Raw genomic sequence first — 19,433 nt, forward strand, 5'->3', positions numbered from 1 at the left:
CCCTCTCTCTCTGCCCCTTCCCCACTCGCACTCTGTGTCTCTCTCAAAAATAAAAAAATAAAACATTAAAAATTTTAAAAATAAATGAATACTCTGGAGGGAAAAACAGAATATTTTGGAGGAAAAACCAGAAGAGCTAAAGGGAAAATCTAAACAAGAACTTGTTTCAATTCAACTGAAGAATACAAAGTTATTACATTTACATACTATATTTACATTTAATATTTTTCACAATTAGTCTTTTTATTTTATTTTTTAAATATTTTTATTTATTTCTAGGAGACAGAGAGAGACAGTGTGAGCAGGGGNATAAACTATTTGTAAAAAATAAAAAATAAAAAAAAATAAAAATCTACAGTTCCAACTGAAAAAAAAAATGTTTATTATGAGAGAGCAAGAGAGTGCAAATGCAAGTGGGGGAAGGGCAGAGACAGAGGGAGAGAGAGAATCCTAAGCAGGCTCCATGTTGTCAGTGCAGAGCCCAACACAGGGCTCAATTTTAAAAACCGTAAGATTATGACCTAAGCCAAAATCAAGAGTTGGATGCTTAACTGACTGAGCCACCCAGGCACCCCACAATTATCTTTAATGATCTTTTCTAATTAGTCTACTCGTGACCCAAATTGTAAAACTTTGCCCTAGAGAACTGGGTTTAAACCACCTAACAACTTGTTTCCCATATAGCTTGAGAACGTGACCACTTTTTTCTCGTTAAAAAAACAAACTGAATTAAAATGCATAGTCAGGCAGGATAGGATTACATCAAACAATCACTATAGTGTTTCATATTCCTTAGTTTTGACATAGATCATATAATGACAAATATTTGTTCACATTTCTCCAAAATAGCCTTCTTCACCCATTATTAATAACTTTGTAGAAGTGAGATCAAACAATTCAATACATGCCCACAGAAGCTGGAGGACACCTTATCAAAATACAAATAGAAGAAATAAAAATACAAGAATGTTCTAGAAAATTAATAAAACTAATATAAAAAGAAGATAAAGCATATGGGTCAAAACTCAGATTGAAAACAGAAGAATCTAAGTATTTCAAGATTAGTTTGGCATATACTAGGGACATTTTTCAATTCACTCTTCTTTTGACCTCACTGTCTTAGAGTTTTTAAAAAATGTAGTTGTTGCTCTAAAATATTTCTTTATTCCCTATCTTATCTTCTCTTGTAATGCCTGAAGAAAAAGTGAAAATTCCCACCTATAAAAACATGAAAGTTTTGCCCAGAAAAAAACCTTTAGGAATTTCTTCTATGCAAGTCTTTTATTAGTCCAAAGAGTAATCAAATTCTCTACAAATATAAGCTCAAAACTGTCTCTCCCATGTAAATGGAACAACTGATCAAAGCTACACATTCTTCTGAATGGCAGAGTACTTTGGTCTGCTATTAACAAAATATTACTCACCATCACATGCACTGAAGTCTAGACTCCTATAAAATTAGCTGTTCTGAGAGAGTGCAAGTAAAAACCCTGGTGCAATTTCACTCTTGTAAAAAAGCAAAGTACTCTCTTACAGGAGCCTATAATAATTCTTTTTTAAAATCACACCTCATTTACTGACTACAAAAATTTGAGACCTTTTGTTAGACATTTTATTTAGAACACCTGTTATTCTCCGCTTATTAACACTTATTTTTCCAACCTTAAAATGTGGCAATAAAACTAAGAAATTAACCTTAAGCAAATTCTCATGCTTCAAGGCAATGATTTTTCCATTTGCATCAACAGTATTTTTAGTCTCACACTTTTGTACAGTTGCCAGAAATATGGAAAGGACTTAAAAACACAAAGGAACAAAAATCAGGATAATAACTTAAAAGAATGGAAAAAAGAGTATCTAACTGCAATCTCTTTACTGGCGATTTGGGCTCTTAAATATCCTTTTTTGTTCCTGTGTTGCATAAAATAAAGACATAAAGTACTTTATTACCCGTCCCTAAGAAACAGAATATCAGTTTTGTAAACCCTCTGAAATCACTTTTTCTGAAAAGGAAACTTTCATAATATTCTGAAAGAAATAACAAACCTCCGAATGTTCATCTCTTTCATCTATAAGTCTTTTTAGATGTAATGCCATATTTTTCAACAGTGGCTCCATTTCCTCCTGAGACATATCAGTCACTTCCATCCACTGCAGATCAAACACATTTTCCTGATTATGGGTTACCTTTAGGAGAGCAATGAAAATAAACAATTTTTTAAATGGTTAATACTTAAGAACTGATTTCATTTTAGTATGATATTAGCTCAAATATCATAAAAATGAAAAGCAAATACGATGCCTAAAGAAGACTGGACAAAAAGGCTAATACAAAAAATCATTTTTACTAAATATACTCTTTAAATAAAAAATTCAGATTTGTTTTCCTGTTGGCTAAAAAGCAAAACACATATAATTCAACCATTACTAGCAAAACGTAATATTGAGATGTTTGATAACTGTTTTCTCAAAATAAATTGAATTTTTCTTTAGGTAAGAGTGAACTGTGCTGGATTCAAAAGCAATTTTTAATCCTGTTACATCATTGTTACATTATTGTACTTTTATACTTGAAATGCTACATCTTTACAGATTCTATAGATGATACTGTTCCAGAACCTTGGGAGAAAAGGACTACCAACATAAAGATTTTTTTTAATGTTTATTTATTACTGAGACAGAGAGAAACAGAACATGAATGGGGGAGGGGCAGAGAGAGAGGGAGACAGAATCCAAGGCAGGCTCCAGGCTCTGAGCTGTCAGCACAGAGCCCGACGCAGGGCTTGAACCCACAAACCGTGAGATCATAACCTGAGCCGAAGTAAGACACTTTACAGACTGAGCCACCCAGGTGCCCCCATAAAGATTTTTTGAAAATGGAAAACATATATAAATGAAATGCTTACTTCTTGCTTTCCATTTCTTACTGTGATTCTGATATTCTGCTTTAACTTTCACAAGAAACCACAAAAATAATAATAAAAAGAAACACTTTCAAGAATGATGGCAAATTTAGTAACCTGCAATACTTAGCATTTATTCTAAATAAAATACAAACTACAAACCTATATAAGGGGAAACTTCCAAAAAAACCCTATATCTTGAGGAGTACTAATAAGCTTACTGCTGACAACATTATTACTGACAAGAAAGCTGGGCTCTATGAACACTAACAAAGAGAAAAGATGATCTACAGAACAGAAGTTACTCAAATAGAGAATTATTTTAAACACTACTAATTTTTACTATTTAAAAATTCTCTCTCCTTTCTTAGTTCTCTTTCTAATCAACATGTAAAATTTAATGTGATCTAGTTCTAAAAAGTCCTCCTAAGTACACAAGATTAAAAGCTCAAGACTAGAGGCAGAAATTAAAATCCATCTGTTAACTATATCAATTCTTTAATATTGCACAATCTGTCCTAGACTTAAGTTCTTACCAGGATGTTAATCACTAATATGTTGTATAACTCAAGTAATATTTTCAATAAATGTCATACTGTGATCATTCATTCAAAAGAAAATCACTGGAATGACTTAGTACTCGGGTTATCATCTTACTTCACGTTAGTTTTGAATTACAGGCAGGGATCCACTTTCTGCTGCTTCTATTTACTATACTGTTCATTCCATACTGTCTAACAAAGACATACGCTTCATTCCTCAGGCACTTTATACCTAGTGTCCCTATGGATAAAGGCAACAGTATATTGTAGTTAGCACTGTGCCATGAGGATTTATTTAAGAAACTAGCTCTAAAGAGAAGACAATTTGTCTAACATCAGGGTTCATCTATATCTGACCTTGATTTGTTCTTGCTTATCATAGGACTTCAAGTATTTGGGGACACATAACACACCACAAGCTTCATAAAAATTAGTATATAAAAACTGTATATAGGTTATTACCTCTTGAATATGTGCGGCAACTGCTGCTTTTGTATCAAAATCTAAACCTTGAATTCTTTCAATAAATTCTTCTTTTTTCTGACACTAAAAGAAATGAATAAAACCATCATTCACATTTTATGGGATATAGTCCTTAATATGTTATAAATAACTAAAAACTCACCGGGCCAAAAACCTTGGCTATGTTTTGAACAGTACAGTGAGGGGTTTGTTGATTTTGAATTTAAATGGTCTAATACACTCACTTAATAAAAAGGTAACAATTTAGAAATATTTATTTAAAAAGCACAGCAGTAAAAACCCATACTATTTTTATGCTGTAAAGTTCTAAAGCGAGAACCATTACACAACCCATCTGAGGTCAGTACAATATTATTATGCTAACTTTACAAACAGAAAAGTAAAGAATCAAGAACTTGTTTCAGGGAGGATAAGTTACTTGCCAAAAAACACAGTGAGTCAGTGGCAGAATTCGGAATACAGCCAAAAGGCTCAGTCAGTCTTTGGCTATCATCAAACAAAACAGCCTTTCTTCTTGGGAAAAAAAAAAACTGTAAGCAATTTTTACTTCAAGCTTACAATCCATTCTCACATCTTCATCCTATCAATCTTAATAAAGGAAACCTACTCTGTGACCCAGTTCAACAGTTATAAGGTAGTACAATAAATATTTGATATGTTTCTACAATAACATAAAGTTACCAGTGGCAAAATTTAATAATATATATACAAGTACACATGTATCAAGTGGAAGGAATCCAGCAATTACTTACTGTGTAACTTTTAAAAATCTTTATATAAATTAAAAATATTATGATGTAAATCTAACTTTTTTTCTTTCCAGTCTGTTTGGAGTAACAGTTTAACATGCATCTTAATATCTCTGCCTCCTGTCTACATCTCTTAAACTACAATCCAACTGCTAGTATAACTGTATTCTTGCAGCTATCAAATGAGAAGTGCATACAAAATAGACAGCACTGCCTTGTCTAGCTTAGCTGGATCTCCTGGGCCAATTACTGACCTACTAGTGAAGAGAATATACTCACAAAAAAAAAATTGTTCTTAGATCATTAAGAAATTTAGCAAGGTTCTGTTTCATATTCTACATATTTATTATATCAAATTGTAACATTCTACTTCTATCGCCTACAATTTAACTTAATGCATTCCCATGATTGCAAAAAGTTGTGTCCTGTAAAAACAAAATTATTTGAATGACATAATAATATTAAAATTATGGGACACCTGGGTGGCTCATCTGGCTCTTGATTTCAGCTCAAGTCATGATCTTAGAGTTTGTGAGATCAAGGGCTCTGTGCTGACAGCATTGAGCTGTTTCAGATTCTCTCTCTCCATCTCTCTCTCCCCCTCCCCCCTACACACACACTCACTTGGGTGCTTTCTCTTAAAAATAAATAAACTTTAAAATTAAATTACTGAGAATGTACAATTTCTAGCTGTGACGAAGAAATCAGAGTTTTGGTGGAATGGGATGAAAACTAGTCAATTTAAAAACAAGAATTTTTTGGGGCGCCTGGGTGGCTTAGTCGGTTGAGCGTCCGACTTTCGCTCGGGTCATGATCTCGCGGTTCGTGGGTTCGAGCCCCGCGTCGGGCTCTGTGCTGACTGCCAGCTCAGAGCTTGGAGCCTGTTTCAGTCTGTGACTCCCTCTCTCTCTGACCCTCCCCTGCTCACGCTGTCTCTCTCTCTCTCTCCTAGAAATAAATAAAAAATATTTAAAAAAAAAAAAAACAAGAATTTTTTTATCCAGTAAATAATATCTGAGAAGTCTAGTGAGAACAATTAAGTGACTTTCTGATAGTACATAAAACTAACATATTAGTTATGGTATGCTCAATTTTTAAATTTAATGCTTCCAAAGAGGTGGACCTGTATATAGTTTTTGAGCAAATGATCATATAAAACTGGTGGCGTTATGAGAAGTATGACTCACTGAAGGGTTCCCCAATTCAACCCCCATATCATTGTCTGCCTTCAACACATACACCTCCCTTTCTAAGCCCTAGAGCCATTATTTCTTCATTTATACTATCTTTAAGAACTTATCCTTTAACATAGTCTCAACACAAATCAATGAGAATTCTTCTTTTACTCTTACTAGTTTTTACTAAATCTAATCTTTATTCAAACTCCAAAAGTTTTACAAATTCTAAATATCCTTCATGAATAGGTTAGGCTCTCTTAAAGAATGCAGAATGACAGTTATAGGATGCTGAGGGAGAAAAAAGGGAAAGACTGTCAAGATGGAAAAGAGAGTAAGAGAAGATACAACTCTAAAGTTCAATTATCAGACCAAATGTTTAAGTGTTGTCCAATCCAGTAATGACTAGCTATCATGTGGTTACTGAATACCAAAATGTAGCTAATGCAATTAAGAAATTGAAATTTTCATTTTAGAGGCACCTGGGTGGCTCAGTTGGTTAAGCGTCCAACTTCGGCTCAGGTCATGATGGCACGGTTTTTGAGTTCGAGCCCCTCATCGGGCTCTGTGCTGACAGCTGAGCCTGGAGCCTGCTTCAGATCCTGTGTCTCCCTCTCTCTTAGCCTCCCCCTACTCACGCTCTGTCTCTTTCTCTCTCAGAAATAAACACTAAAAAAACCTTTTTTTAAGAATTTTCATTTTATTTAATAGTAATTAATTTTAATTTAAATTGCCACATGTGGCTCACAGTGGCTACTATATTGATAGCCCACTTCCAGAGCATAAAGAAGTACAGTGTTGGGGCTCCTGTTGGCTAAGCGTCCAACTTTGGCTCAGGTTATGATCTCATGGTCCTTAAGTTCAAGTCCAGCATCTGGCTCTGTGCTGACAGCTCAGAGCCTGGAGTCTCCTTCGGTTTCTATGTCTCCCTCTCTCTGCCCCTTCCTGGCTCATGCTCTCTCCCTGTCTCTCTCTCTCCCTCTCTTTCTCAAATAAATAAACATTAAAAAAAGTATGGTGTTAAAAATAGATCTATAAATAATTTTATTTCCAGCTATGAAGACTCTTGTGAAGAAGATTAAATAATCATCACAAATTGTTTTTTTCCACTTAAAATGAAGCTCTCTTTTATCTTTACACAAAGTTCTGAATGTGTTATGGGTACTAAAGTTATTTGTAACTCTATAATAGCAACTGATACTTAAATCAGCAGATAACCATGATATTCTAAGAATATCTGGGAAGCTGGGATATAGAAAAAGAGCAGAAAAGCTATGTGGGTAGGAAGTTGGAGGGCTGGTGGAGAGAAGTGCATTAACCCTAAAGTTCTGAATCTTTCAGCAGAGTTTCAGCTCTTAATATGTTATTCCTCGAATTTCTCATATTTTCACTTGGTACTCTCAGTGCTTTCTCTCATTAAAGAAAACAGGTTTATGTGTAAAATTTAGACAAACATAAGGAAAGAGTATCCAAAACAAACTATTAAACAATAAAACAGTAAAATGAAGAACACATGACAGTGTCTTCAGTAAGAATAAGAACACTAATGACTGACAGAGATCACAGTTCCATCAAAAGTAAAACCGAAATAAGTCACATAAAATAAATAAAAATAGAAAAATTAAAATTCTCTCTTTAAAGAATGGTTCTCCCCCAACCCCAAATAGAAAATAATAAATGTTGGCGAGGATGTAGAGAAATTGGAATCATATGTACTGTTAGTGGGAATGTAAATGGTACAGACACTATGGCACTAAAAAAAGTTAAAAACAGAAGTATCATATATGATCCAGCAGATCCACTTCTAGACAAGACACCAAAAAAACTGAAAGCAGTGACTTAAACAGCTATGTGTACACCCATGTTTACAAAAGTATGATTCACAATAGAGAAAAAGTGGAAGCGACCCAAGTATACATCCATGTATGGAAGAACAAAAGGTAGTATTACATACAATGGAATATTACATAGTCATAGAAGGAAAGACACTCTGACACAGGCTACAAGGATGAACCTTAAAGACATTATGTTAAGTGAAGTAAATCAGTTACAGAAGGACAAATACTGTATGATTCCACTTATGTGATATCCTAGAGTAGTCAAATTCATAAAGACATGGTGGAATGGTGGTTGCCAGGGGTTGGAGTTCAAAGAGATATAGGGAGGGAGAACAGCAAGATGGCAGAGAAGTAGGGAGCTTCTTGCATTTCGCTTGCACCATGTCTCAAACAAAGAAGGCCTGAAGTCATAGGACCCTGAACTGCAGGAGTCTGGGAAGAGAAAGAGACAGAGTACACCGGGAAGGAAAAACCTCATAAGTGCATGAGTGCAAACTGGGGAAGATAAAAGCAGGACGGGACCCAGAGATATGGATGGAGGGGAGGGAACCCTGCTTGCATGCAGCTACAGTGAGTGATGAGCCTCAGCAAGAGATGGTGAGCTGCTGTGAGTCCAGGGGAAAAGAAAGATAAGCTGAGGTTGCTCATAGAACCGTCCCTGAAGAAGAGAAATACCTCGGATTGGAAAGAGAGTGTTTTTTAGTTCTGCCTGGGGTACTGACTTTGAACTAGGTGCCCATGGCCCCAGAAGGCGACAGAAAAAACTATGCTGCAGCGCTCCTGGCAACATCCCTGGTGGTGGTACCAGTGCCGGTGGCGGGAAGCGGTGCGGACTCTGTGGGCCTGAAGTTTCTATGTTCCCCACACCCATTTGCGTTGTATCACTGCTTGACCCCAGCGGATCTGAGGCTGCGACACTTCCCCCACCCCCCACTCAACCCCCAGAAGCAGGGAAGCTGAGGGACTGTTTAGAGCAGTATAAACAAAGTCCACAGACTGGGACCTGGAAATGAGGCAGGGTGTGGGACATAGAACTCAGCCCACCTTGGCTACATCCTCACCACAGGGAGATCGGACCCAAAGGAGTGATCTGCAATGCTCGGTTGAGAAGGGACTGGGGCGATGCCATTCTTCTCCCCACAACCATCAAGGCGGGGTCTCAGGGAGCAGCCAGTGGACACAGTGGAGGCGAGACCTGCCTACACTAAACCACATCCTAGCCGCCAGAAAGCTGTTTTCTTGTTGTTGTTTTTACCTGAGCCTGGGTTTGCATGCTTATTGGTTTTGTCTGTGTGCTNTGGACTTTAAATTAAAGACAGTAACAAGGGATGAAGAAAGGCATTATATAATAATTACAGGGTCTATCCATCAGGAAAAACTAACAATTATAAATGTCTACACACCGAATATGGGAGCAATGAAATATAGAAAACAATTAATCACAAACAGAAACAATCTTATAGATAAGAATGTGCTAATNAGCCCTCTCTAATACAGCAGAACTCGCCGGGTACGTGTGTACAACAACCTTTTAAAATTAACAAGATATGAAAAGCTAACCAAAATCACGAAACGGAAGAACTCTCCTCCAAAGAAATTCTAGGAAGAAATGACAGCTAAAGAACTGCTCAAAACAGATATAAGCAACATAACTGAACAAGAATTTAGAGCAATAATCATAAAATTAATCGCTGTGCTTGGAAAAAGCATGGGGGACATCAGAGAAACTATGGCTACAAACACTATGGAGCTTAAAAAAGTTATGATGAATTAAAAAATGCTATAAATGAGATACATAATAAAAAGAANACACTGAATGGAAATGGGTTGAATGCTCCAATCAAAAGACACAGGGTAGCAGCATGGATAAAAAAAACAAAATCCACCTATTTGCGGTCTACAAGAAATGCATTTGAGACTGGAGGACACCTTCAGATTAAAAGTAAGGGGATGGAGAAATATATATTATGCNCATTATGAAAAATTAAATGCCAACAAATTGGACAACTTAGAAGAAATGGACAAATTCCTAAACACACACTCACTACCAAAATTTACACAGGAAGAGATAGAAAATCTCTATTTTCTAACCAGTGAAGAAATCGAATCAGTGATCAAAAATGTCCCAACAAATAAGAGCCCTGGACCAGATGGCTTCCCTGGGGAATTCTACCAAACATTTAAAAAAGAATTAATACCCATTCTTCTCAAGCTATTCCAAAAAACAGAAATGGAAGGAAAACTTCCAGACTCATTTTAGGAAGCCATATCACTTTGATTCCCAAGCCAGAAAGAAATCCAGCAAAAAAGACAACTACAAGCCAATATCCTTGATGAATACAGATGCAAGAATCCTCAACAAGATACTTGCAAATTGAATCCAACAGCACATAAAAAGAATTATCCACCAAGATCAAGTGGGATTCATTCCAGAGTTACAGGGCTGGTTCAATATTCGCAAATCAATCCATGTGATTCATCACATCAACAAAAAAAAGATAAAAACCATATGATCCTGTCAATAGATCCAGAAAAAGCATTTGACAAAATACAGCATCCCTTCTTAATAAAGACCCTTGAGAAAGTCGGGATAGAAGGAAATAAACATCCTAAGAGCCATCTATGAGAAGCCCTCAGCTAACATCATCCTCAATGGGGAAAAACTGAGAGCTTTCCCCTTGAAATCAGGAACACGACAGGGATGTCCACTCTCACCACTGTTGTTTAACATAGTGCTGGAAGTCCTAGCAACAGCCATCAGACAACAAAAGGAAAGAAAAGGCATCAGAATTGGCAAAGAAGTCCAATTCTCACTTTATGCATACGACATGATACTCTACATAGAAAACCTGGCAGACTCAACCAGAAGCCTACTAGAGCTGATCCATGAATTCAGCAAAGTTGCAAGACACAAAATCAACGTAGAGAAATGAGATGCATTTTTATGCACCAATAATGAAGTAACAGAAAGAGAAATCAAGAAACTGATCCCATTCACAATTGCATAAAATACCTACGAATAAATCTAACCAAAGTTAAGAGATCTGTATGATGAAAACTATAGAAAACATGAAGGAAATTGANGAAGAAAACCAAAACGGGAGACATCACCATCCCAGACTTTCGCCTCTACTACAAAGCTGTAATCATCAGGACAGTACGGTACTGGCACAAAAACAGACACAGAAACCAATGGACTAGAATACAGAACTTAGATATGGACACAAAAGTGTACAGCCAACTAATCTTTGATAAAGCAGGAAAGAGTATCCAATGGAAAAAAAAGACAGCCTCTTTAACAGATGGTGCTGGGAGAACTGGACAGCAACATGCAGAAGAATGAAACTAGATCACTGTCTCACACCATACACAAAAATAAACTCAAAATGGTTAAAGGACCTGAATGTGAGACAGGAAACCATCAAAACCCTAGAGGAGAAAGCCGGAAACAACCTCCTTGAACTCAACTGCAGCAATTTCTTATTCGACACCTCTCCAAAGGCAAGGGAATCAAGAGCAAAAATGAACTATTGGGACCTCAATAAGATTAAAAGCTTCTGCACGACAAAGGAAACAATCCATAAAACTAATAGGCAACCGACGGAACGGGAAAAGATAGTTGCAAACGACATATCAGATAAAGGGCTAGTATCCAAAATCTATAAGGAACCCACCAAACTCCATACCCCAAAAACAAACAATCTAGTGAATAAATGGGCAGAAGGTATGAACAGACACTTCTCCAAAGAGGACATCCAGATGGCCAACAGACCCATTAAATGATGCTTAGCATCTCTCCTCATCACGGAAATACAAATCGAAACCACACTGAGATTCCACCTCACACTGGTCAGAGTGGATAAAATGAGCAAATCAGAGGACTCTAGATGCTGGCGAGGATGTGGAGAAACGGGCGCCCTTCTACACTGTTGGTGGGAATATAAACTGGTGCAGCCNTGGAGGAGGGCACTTGTGGGGATGAACACTGGATGTTATATGTAAACCAACTTGACAATAAACTACTAATAAATAAATAAATAAACAAATAAATAAATAAATAAAAGACATATAGGGAATTACTGTTTAACAGGAATAAAGTTTCAGTTTTAGAAGATGAGAAAAGTTCTGAGATGGGTAGTGGTGATGGCTGCACAATAATGTGAATGTACTTAATGCTACTAACTGTACACTTAAAAATTCAGTATAATAGGAAATTTTATGTTAGATATAAATTTTCCCATGACTTAAGAAATAAAAAACAGTATCAGGAAAAAAATTCCCTCTTTATATAAAGCTACATTTGCTATTTTCATGTGTTCTTGGACAAAGAAATGCCTCAGCTAGAAACTGTATTATTTCCCCAAAATGAAATGGAATAATGTTGTAAAATGCTAATTTTTAAGATGCTTTACAGATAACTGGTAGGAAAACATAAGATTGTAGTCCTCAAGCTGACCAAGTTAAAAAACAGTGTTCTGAATCAAATATGAGTCTTATAATTGCTTATGAGGGCACACATAAAGGTCAAAATTTTAATTCCAACCACACAACACTCAGCTATTTTCAATACTATGTAATCTGGTCAAAGTCCAAAATAAATAATATTTTGGGAGACTGAATAGCCAGTACTAATATAAAACTGAGTCCTGCTGAATTTTACATGGTCTTTGAAGAAAGAAATTGGGAATCTCTCAGTTTCTCATGGCTCGGATGCAGAGCTATGTGTCCAAAAAACAAGCTGATGCTCAGAACTGGTTTAGAAGATGTGCTATCCACTAAACAAGATTCTTGTGGAACTGAACTAGTTTAACTAGTCAATAATGAAAATATATAAGCTCTGGCCTTGAACAGCCTTCTTGGTATTCAAAGTTATTCCTGTAGTTTATGTATAATTGAAGATAAAAAGTTTTAATAATAAATTTATTCTGTGAAGTAAGATCTTTGGACAGTGCCCAATTTACTGTTTTTGAATGCTACCTCCCCTTAAGAATTTCATACTTTCTTCTTCAAAAGAAAGAAATGTTTTCCAATTTTCTTATGCTTCCTTCCATTTCTATTTCTTTTTATGAATATAGCATCTTTTAAAACTCGCAGCCCACTGAATTCTTGAACTTTAGTATCATATCAGCTACCTTTAATTTGCTATTTCTACGTATGAATTACAAGTATAACATAAAACTATTCCTGTAGTGGAAAAACATATTTATGCAACTTATTACATAAATGTCAGAATTTTAACCTGTTCTGTTACAAGAACAGATTTTCTGTAATAGAGATTATATTTTAGAGAGTGTTTAAATAATATTTGTTGGCTATTTAGTTTTGTAAATAGTTTCCTTTTTTTTTTAATGTTTATTTTTGAGAGAGACAGAGCATGAGAAGGGGAAGGGGAGAGAGAGAGAGGGAGACACAGAATCCAAAGAAGGCTCCAGGCTCTAAGCTGTTAGCACAGAACTGTTGAGATCATGACCTGAGCTGAAGTCAGACGCTTAACTGACTGAGCCACTCAGGCACCTCTGTAAATAGTTTCTTGTCCCGAAGTACATTTTGGCTCTTCAGTATCAACAAAAATTTCACACTGCTCATATAGGCAGTTAAAGAGGCTGATAGGAGATTCTGAATGTTACCCATTTGATGTCATTAGCATCAGTGGCTCCCAAATACCTACAGAATGAAATCTAAATTCTATTTTAAATACAGGATACTAGAGAATTATAGAAAATAGGGTAGGGGGTAGCAGCTTAGATTTTATAATATTTTTTATTGCTTTTACAAATGTTAACGTTTTTTTTAATATTTTAGGCTCTCCCTAAACTGTTCATAAAAAGTCCTTAGTTCTACTCTGTCCTCACTGTCAATTTTAGTAGCCAGCAATAACCAAATTTAACCAGGAGTTATAATCAAATTTATGCTGTCACTATGTTATTTAAATTTACATAACATTCATCAATAGTGGGTACTTTTAAAAGGAAATAAAGTATTCAAGGCTGTAAATAATTAAGGCTGGGTTTGCAATTTAGGATCTGATGACCAAATTAGAATAGTGATGACTACAAATAGTGTATGTGCTTAATATTTACACAATTATGAAATAAACACCTGTATATTACACAGCATGAAATTTTATTTATTTATTTTTTAAATGTTTTATTTATTTCTAGGAGAGAGAGAGAGACAGCGTGAGCAGGGGAGGGTCAGAGAGAGAGGGAGTCACAGACTGAAACAGGCTCCAGGCTCTGAGCTGGCAGTCAGCACAGAGCCCGACGCGGGGCTCAAACCCACGAACTGTGAGATCATGACCTAAGCGAAAGTCGGACGCTTAACCGACTAAGCCACCCAGGCGCCCCACACAGCATGAAATTTTAATAACATGCAATGTGTAAGTAAGTATATAGCTCCTAAGCAGTCAGCTCAAAAACCACACTCTCTTGGATATATAATTTCTGGCATACGTATGTAAAAAATTACTCATGGTCACAATATTTAGTTGTTTACAAATAAATTCATTCCACAAATAATTGAGATAGTTTAATACTGTAACCACTCACCCAAAAAAATGGGTGATTAAAGGAAAAATCAGCATAGAGAAATAGGTTTTGAAGTCAGACAAGAGCTTAATCTTAACTCTTTGGCCTGTTGGAAGTATGAATCTAGAGCAACCATCTTGGTTTGTCAGGCACAGTCCCAGTTTACACATGCAGTTCCATTGTAATTGTTAACAGTACCCTTTCCTACTCTCACAAATGTTTTCAATTGGGTAACTTACATATCACCTGACCTAAACACCAATCTCCTTATGTGAAGAAAGAAATGACAAGAAAATCTATATGAAGAATCATACCTGAAAGAAAGTAAGCATTCAATAAATCACAGCCAGTTCTTATAATAATAAGTTATCAAAAGGGCAATATAATAATAACCCAGACTCCTAAATAACATTTTTCATAATTTCTGCCTCTTTCTGTCATTAATCTTTTTTTTGTTCTATAGCACATATGCATAAATACATAAAACATAAAGATATTTGGGAGAAGTTTTTAAGAGTACCTCTGAGAAAATCTGAAAAATCTGGGGTCATTAGAAGCCTCAGAATTAAAAATATATATATAATTTTTAAATGATACATTTCCTTCAAAATCTCCTTGGAAAGTCATAGTTATTTAAAAGTTCCTAATGGAGACTTTGAAAAGCAATAGCCCATCTTTAAGTCTTTCAAAAAGTATAGCCTGAAAAAACATATAAAGTTAATAAAATGAAAATATGAAGAAATATTTTAACTTACCTGAACTGCACAACCCAGTAAAAGTAAAAGCAACTTTTTAACTTCTTCTGTGCCTTGTTCTGAAATAGAAATGATTGCTAAGTACTACATTTCACTTTAGTTCAACTCTCTTTCTTACATTGGTAGACTTCATTCTAAAGTTAACATTCACAACAACTTGACCCAAGGATTAAGTCTGCAAGTATAGTGAAGAATTCAAAAAAGCAGCTCTGTGCGCAGAATGTGGTAATAGCAGAATAAATGAGCAAGGATGTCCATTTTGAAGGGTTACAGTACAGACAAAATGGGCTTCAATGCTCTATGCAATAAAGTGTGCTAACTATAAATCCACTAGTTTTCCATAAATTATTATACCACACCAGTATACTAAATGAAGAACTGATACAGGGACATGCCACAAATTCAGCCAAAATAGTTCCTAATAGGTCTGGCTTCTTTTAGGTCTATTAATGTTCTCTTTCTAAAATATGTATCTTGTATGATCGATCTACCTATACAATTTAAATGGCTTTACACTGTGTAGATTCATGAGGATCAAAACCTTAAATATTACAGCAAGGATGGTAAAAATGAACATATATAATAAAGTGGATAAAACTAATGCTCTGTAACAGAACTGGATAGTACATTTGTTGTCCAACAGCACTCAATTCAGATTTTCTCAAAACATACAGCTGACAGAAAGAAAAGAAAGAAAAGAAAAGAAAAGAAAGAAAGAAAGAAAGAAAGAAAGAAAGAAAGAAAGAAAGAAAGAAAGAAAGAAAGAAAGAAAGACGGACGAGACGAAACGAAACAAAACGTCACTTCTTTGGGCCAGAATTTCACCATCAGGCCAATCTGTCCATAATAAAGTCCAAATCTTCTTTTCAAACATTTCCTCCTACTCTCCAGGAAACCATCTACTTTCTTAGTCGTACCTAATCATCCCTCCTGAAATATATACACATCTACACTCCTCTGCCTTCCCTTCTGTTATTCTCTGCTTGTCTTTCTTCCCTTACACTGTCCCTGTAGTGAACTACTTACTAATCAGGATCCTAGGCACTGCTCTAACATCTCTGTGTAGTCTCCCCTGACCAAACCAACCATGGTCCCCAATCCTCTCTAATCTGCCAACTGTAAGAATAATGGCTCCATATTTCATATGCCTTAATACTTTTACAGAACTCTATTTTGTGTTAATTATTACATGATTTCCCAGTCATCTGTGCATCTCTCACCAACACAAGATTCTGCTGAGTATAGACCATTTTCTTTATATTCCTGGTCTCTATAATTTGGTAGGTAATTGCTAAATGCATGAGAAACTGAAAATAATTCCATTTTATATATAATTTTTTTTCATTTTTTTACTTGTATAATCAAATATCCCAGAATATCTCTAAAGACTATCTAAACTCCTGATTCACCTCACCTAAGTGGTAATTTCCTCAGGAAAAGCGGCTGCTTCATTTTAGTTTTTATTTTGGCTTTATTTTTGTTTGTTTTGAATGAGAATGGGAGGTGGGATTCGGAGAAGATATACTTGGGGTTGGGTTACAGACAGCCTGAAAAATAAGTCCGTGGTTCAATTTGTTAGTAGTTTTTATTTCCCTAGTTGTTCAAAAATTAAAACTCTGAACAGGTCACATTTAAAACCTGGCAAAGGGCAGAAACTTCTGAAGAAAATAATTTAAATGATCTGAGAAAACTGCTTCTCCTTTTTCAATTTAGAAGTAGTTTAATATAAACTACAACATTAATCAGTAAAATCTTAGATTCAAACAGCTCTGGCACTGATAGCAGATGTATGAGTACAAACCAAGAAATTATTTCAAAATCACTTCTTTTCTAAGATTATATTTCTTATATTTTATACCTACATTACCTTCTATACTTGTTTATAAGGAGACACTAAAAATCATTATAGAAAAGTATCAGTTTGGTAGAGTTAAAACACCACTGGCTTACATTTTACTTAACGTAAAATATGTCTAATCCCTCCTACACAGTGCAAATATCCTAAGTTTATTTTCTCTCTATAAAATGGAATATCACCTCTGACTTTACCTAGAGCCATGAAAAGCCTATTGTATTCATATAAATAAGCAAGATCTTGATAAGCATTATAGTATTACACAAAGACTATCACATTATGTTAATTTTAATACTTACCAGAAAAAGGGTTTTTGCCAATGATTAAGACATTTGGCAATGACATCATAATCAACTGCTGCAAAGTCTCCTGTAAAAAGATAACCACAAAGGTTGTTATATAAGTAATGCCGATTAGATAGTCAACAAGTTATAACTTATGATTTGTGCACTTCTCTGTGGATATGCTATAATGCAAATATAAAAAGCTCTTAAAAAGGTCAAAAAAAGTATCCAAGTTCTTAAAAAGACATCTAAGATCTTAAACTGTCTGTGACTTTAAATTAATGAATTAAGTAACTAAAATTTTAATATCAGCCAGACTTAATATATAAAATACCTACAAAATAAGTGTCCAAGTGGAACAGGTCTAATATTTACTATTTGGAAACTTGACTTTTAGGTATTATATGATGATTTAAAGATGACTAAATAACATTCCTCAATAAAAGATCAAGCATGTATACTCTTTTTGGTCTTTTGATACTTCCCTTTAAGGGAATTCAAAACCTCTTTTAAAATTAAGGAAGTTATGGAGCACCGGGGTGGCTCAGTCAGTTGAGTGTCTGATTTCCACTCAGGTCATGATCTCACGGTTTGTGAGTTCAAGCCCCACATCAGGCTCTGTGCTGACAGCTTGGAGCCTGGAGCCTGCTTCGGATTCTGTATCTCTCTCTCTCTCTGCTCCTCCCCTGCTCACACTCTATCTCTCTCTCAAAAACAAACATTAAAAAATTAAGAATGCCAGTTACTTCATTAAAAATTGTGTCTTAGGATCATTTCATGAAAGCGGGCTCTTCCTCGGTGAATCATTGTTTCTCTGTAAGAGATGTTTTAATTTGATTTCTGTGAAATTTTCAGTGAAAGAATATATACACATTCTGACAGTACAGGGTAATTCAGAAAGAACTGAATGCTTTCAAATTACTCATTTCAGTTAATACATCAACTATGCATCTTCTGTTTTTACTATCCTTTTTTGAGGAAATAAAGGAACATAATGTGTCTGTCATTACTATCACTAATAATGACATGCTACAAAGGGCGTGAAATGACTCAGACTACAGGACGATAGGTGGCCCATGATATGACTGAATCTTTGCAAGATTAGAGAAACAACTGTGAATGTCCTTATGATTTGATCTTCACTATATATTCAGACATAACTAATTACTGAGTATGTTTTTAAAAGTGTTTAATTCTTTCTGAATCATTCTTTACTTAATACTATGATTAAGTGAGCAAATATCATGAAAAGTTAACTTGTATTGCTTTCTAAAGATAGATAATTCTAGATCCCATTAAGTATTTTCCCATAGTCAGTGTGTGACATGTACCAGAGGTTCATTAGAATTAACCTTTTAATTCTTTATAGATACGTATTAGAAAGTTTCAAAACATTTTCTTCAGTGTTATATTTACTGGCTCTTTAAAAAACTATCACCAAAACATGCATATATGTTATTTTTCATGTTTATTTATTTTTGAGAGAGAGATAGCATGCACATGCACGCAAGTGGGTGAAGGTCATAGAGAAAATTCCAAGCAGGCTCCATCCTCACTGTCAGTGCAGAGCCCAATGCAGGGCTCAAACCCACGAACTGTGAGATCATGACCTAAGATGAAGTTGAACACCTGACTGAGCCACTCAGGTACCCCCAAACAGGCATACATTTAAAGAAAAAGTACATACTCAGTATGTGTATCATGTCAGATAAATAATTAAGAGTAAGTGTCAAAAACTGCTAGAATCATTTACTCCAAAGACTGAATCTGGTTATTTAATAAATAAAACTTCCAGTTCAAAGCAAGTTACCTCAAGATGGAATATACTATTAGCTAAGTATGTAACAGCTAAACAGACTTAAAGAAAAAAATTTCTAAATCATTCTAACTTTTAGTTTCCTTGCCTTGAAGCAAAATTATCAGGACTATGTGTACATATATTTAAAAGAAATCATAAATAAGAGATGCAGAAAAAACACAATCACTGTTCTGTCTCTATCCCATTTAAGAGAGGTAGTCTAAAAACAAAGAACATTCAAATTAAGTATCATTAAAAAGAGGTTTTGGGGCGCCTGGGTGGCTCAGTCAGTTGAGCGTCCGGCTTCGGCTCAGGTCATGATCTCACAGTTTGTGAGTTTGAGCCCCTTTGAAGGGGCTTTGGACTCTGTGTCTCCCCTTCCCCTTGCCCCTCCCAGGCTCATGCTTTGTCTCTCTCTGTCTCTCAATAAAAAATAAAAATGTTAACAAAAACCTTAAATTCCATAAGATGAGGAACATGGTTTGTTATGTTCACCACTGTAGCCCCAATGCCTTCACAGTCAG

The 19,433-nt window shown here is 35.4% G+C and overlaps 1 protein-coding gene across 9 annotated transcripts in view; it reads right to left on the reverse strand.

Annotated features, from left to right (window-relative positions):
- Positions 1 to 19,433, reverse strand: part of CCDC88A (coiled-coil and HOOK domain protein 88A) — a 152,486-nt gene that overhangs the window by 98,154 nt on the left and 34,899 nt on the right. For all 9 annotated transcript variants that reach the window (XR_013337158.1, XR_013337157.1, XR_013337156.1 and 6 more), the window contains exons 4-7: positions 17,127 to 17,196; positions 14,973 to 15,031; positions 3,908 to 3,991; positions 2,047 to 2,187 (exon numbers count right to left, since the gene is read on the reverse strand). Coding sequence is in view for 6 of the 9 variants with exons in the window: in XM_077772364.1 (XP_077628490.1) it covers positions 2,047 to 2,187; positions 3,908 to 3,991; positions 14,973 to 15,031; positions 17,127 to 17,196 (354 nt within the window). In the remaining 3 variants the exon portion in view is untranslated. The remainder of the gene's footprint in view (positions 1 to 2,046; positions 2,188 to 3,907; positions 3,992 to 14,972; positions 15,032 to 17,126; positions 17,197 to 19,433) is intronic.

This window comes from Crocuta crocuta, unplaced genomic scaffold (genome assembly GCF_008692635.1).
Source record: "Crocuta crocuta isolate KB4526 unplaced genomic scaffold, BGI_CrCroc_1.0 scaffold830, whole genome shotgun sequence".
NCBI lineage: Eukaryota > Metazoa > Chordata > Mammalia > Carnivora > Hyaenidae > Crocuta > Crocuta crocuta.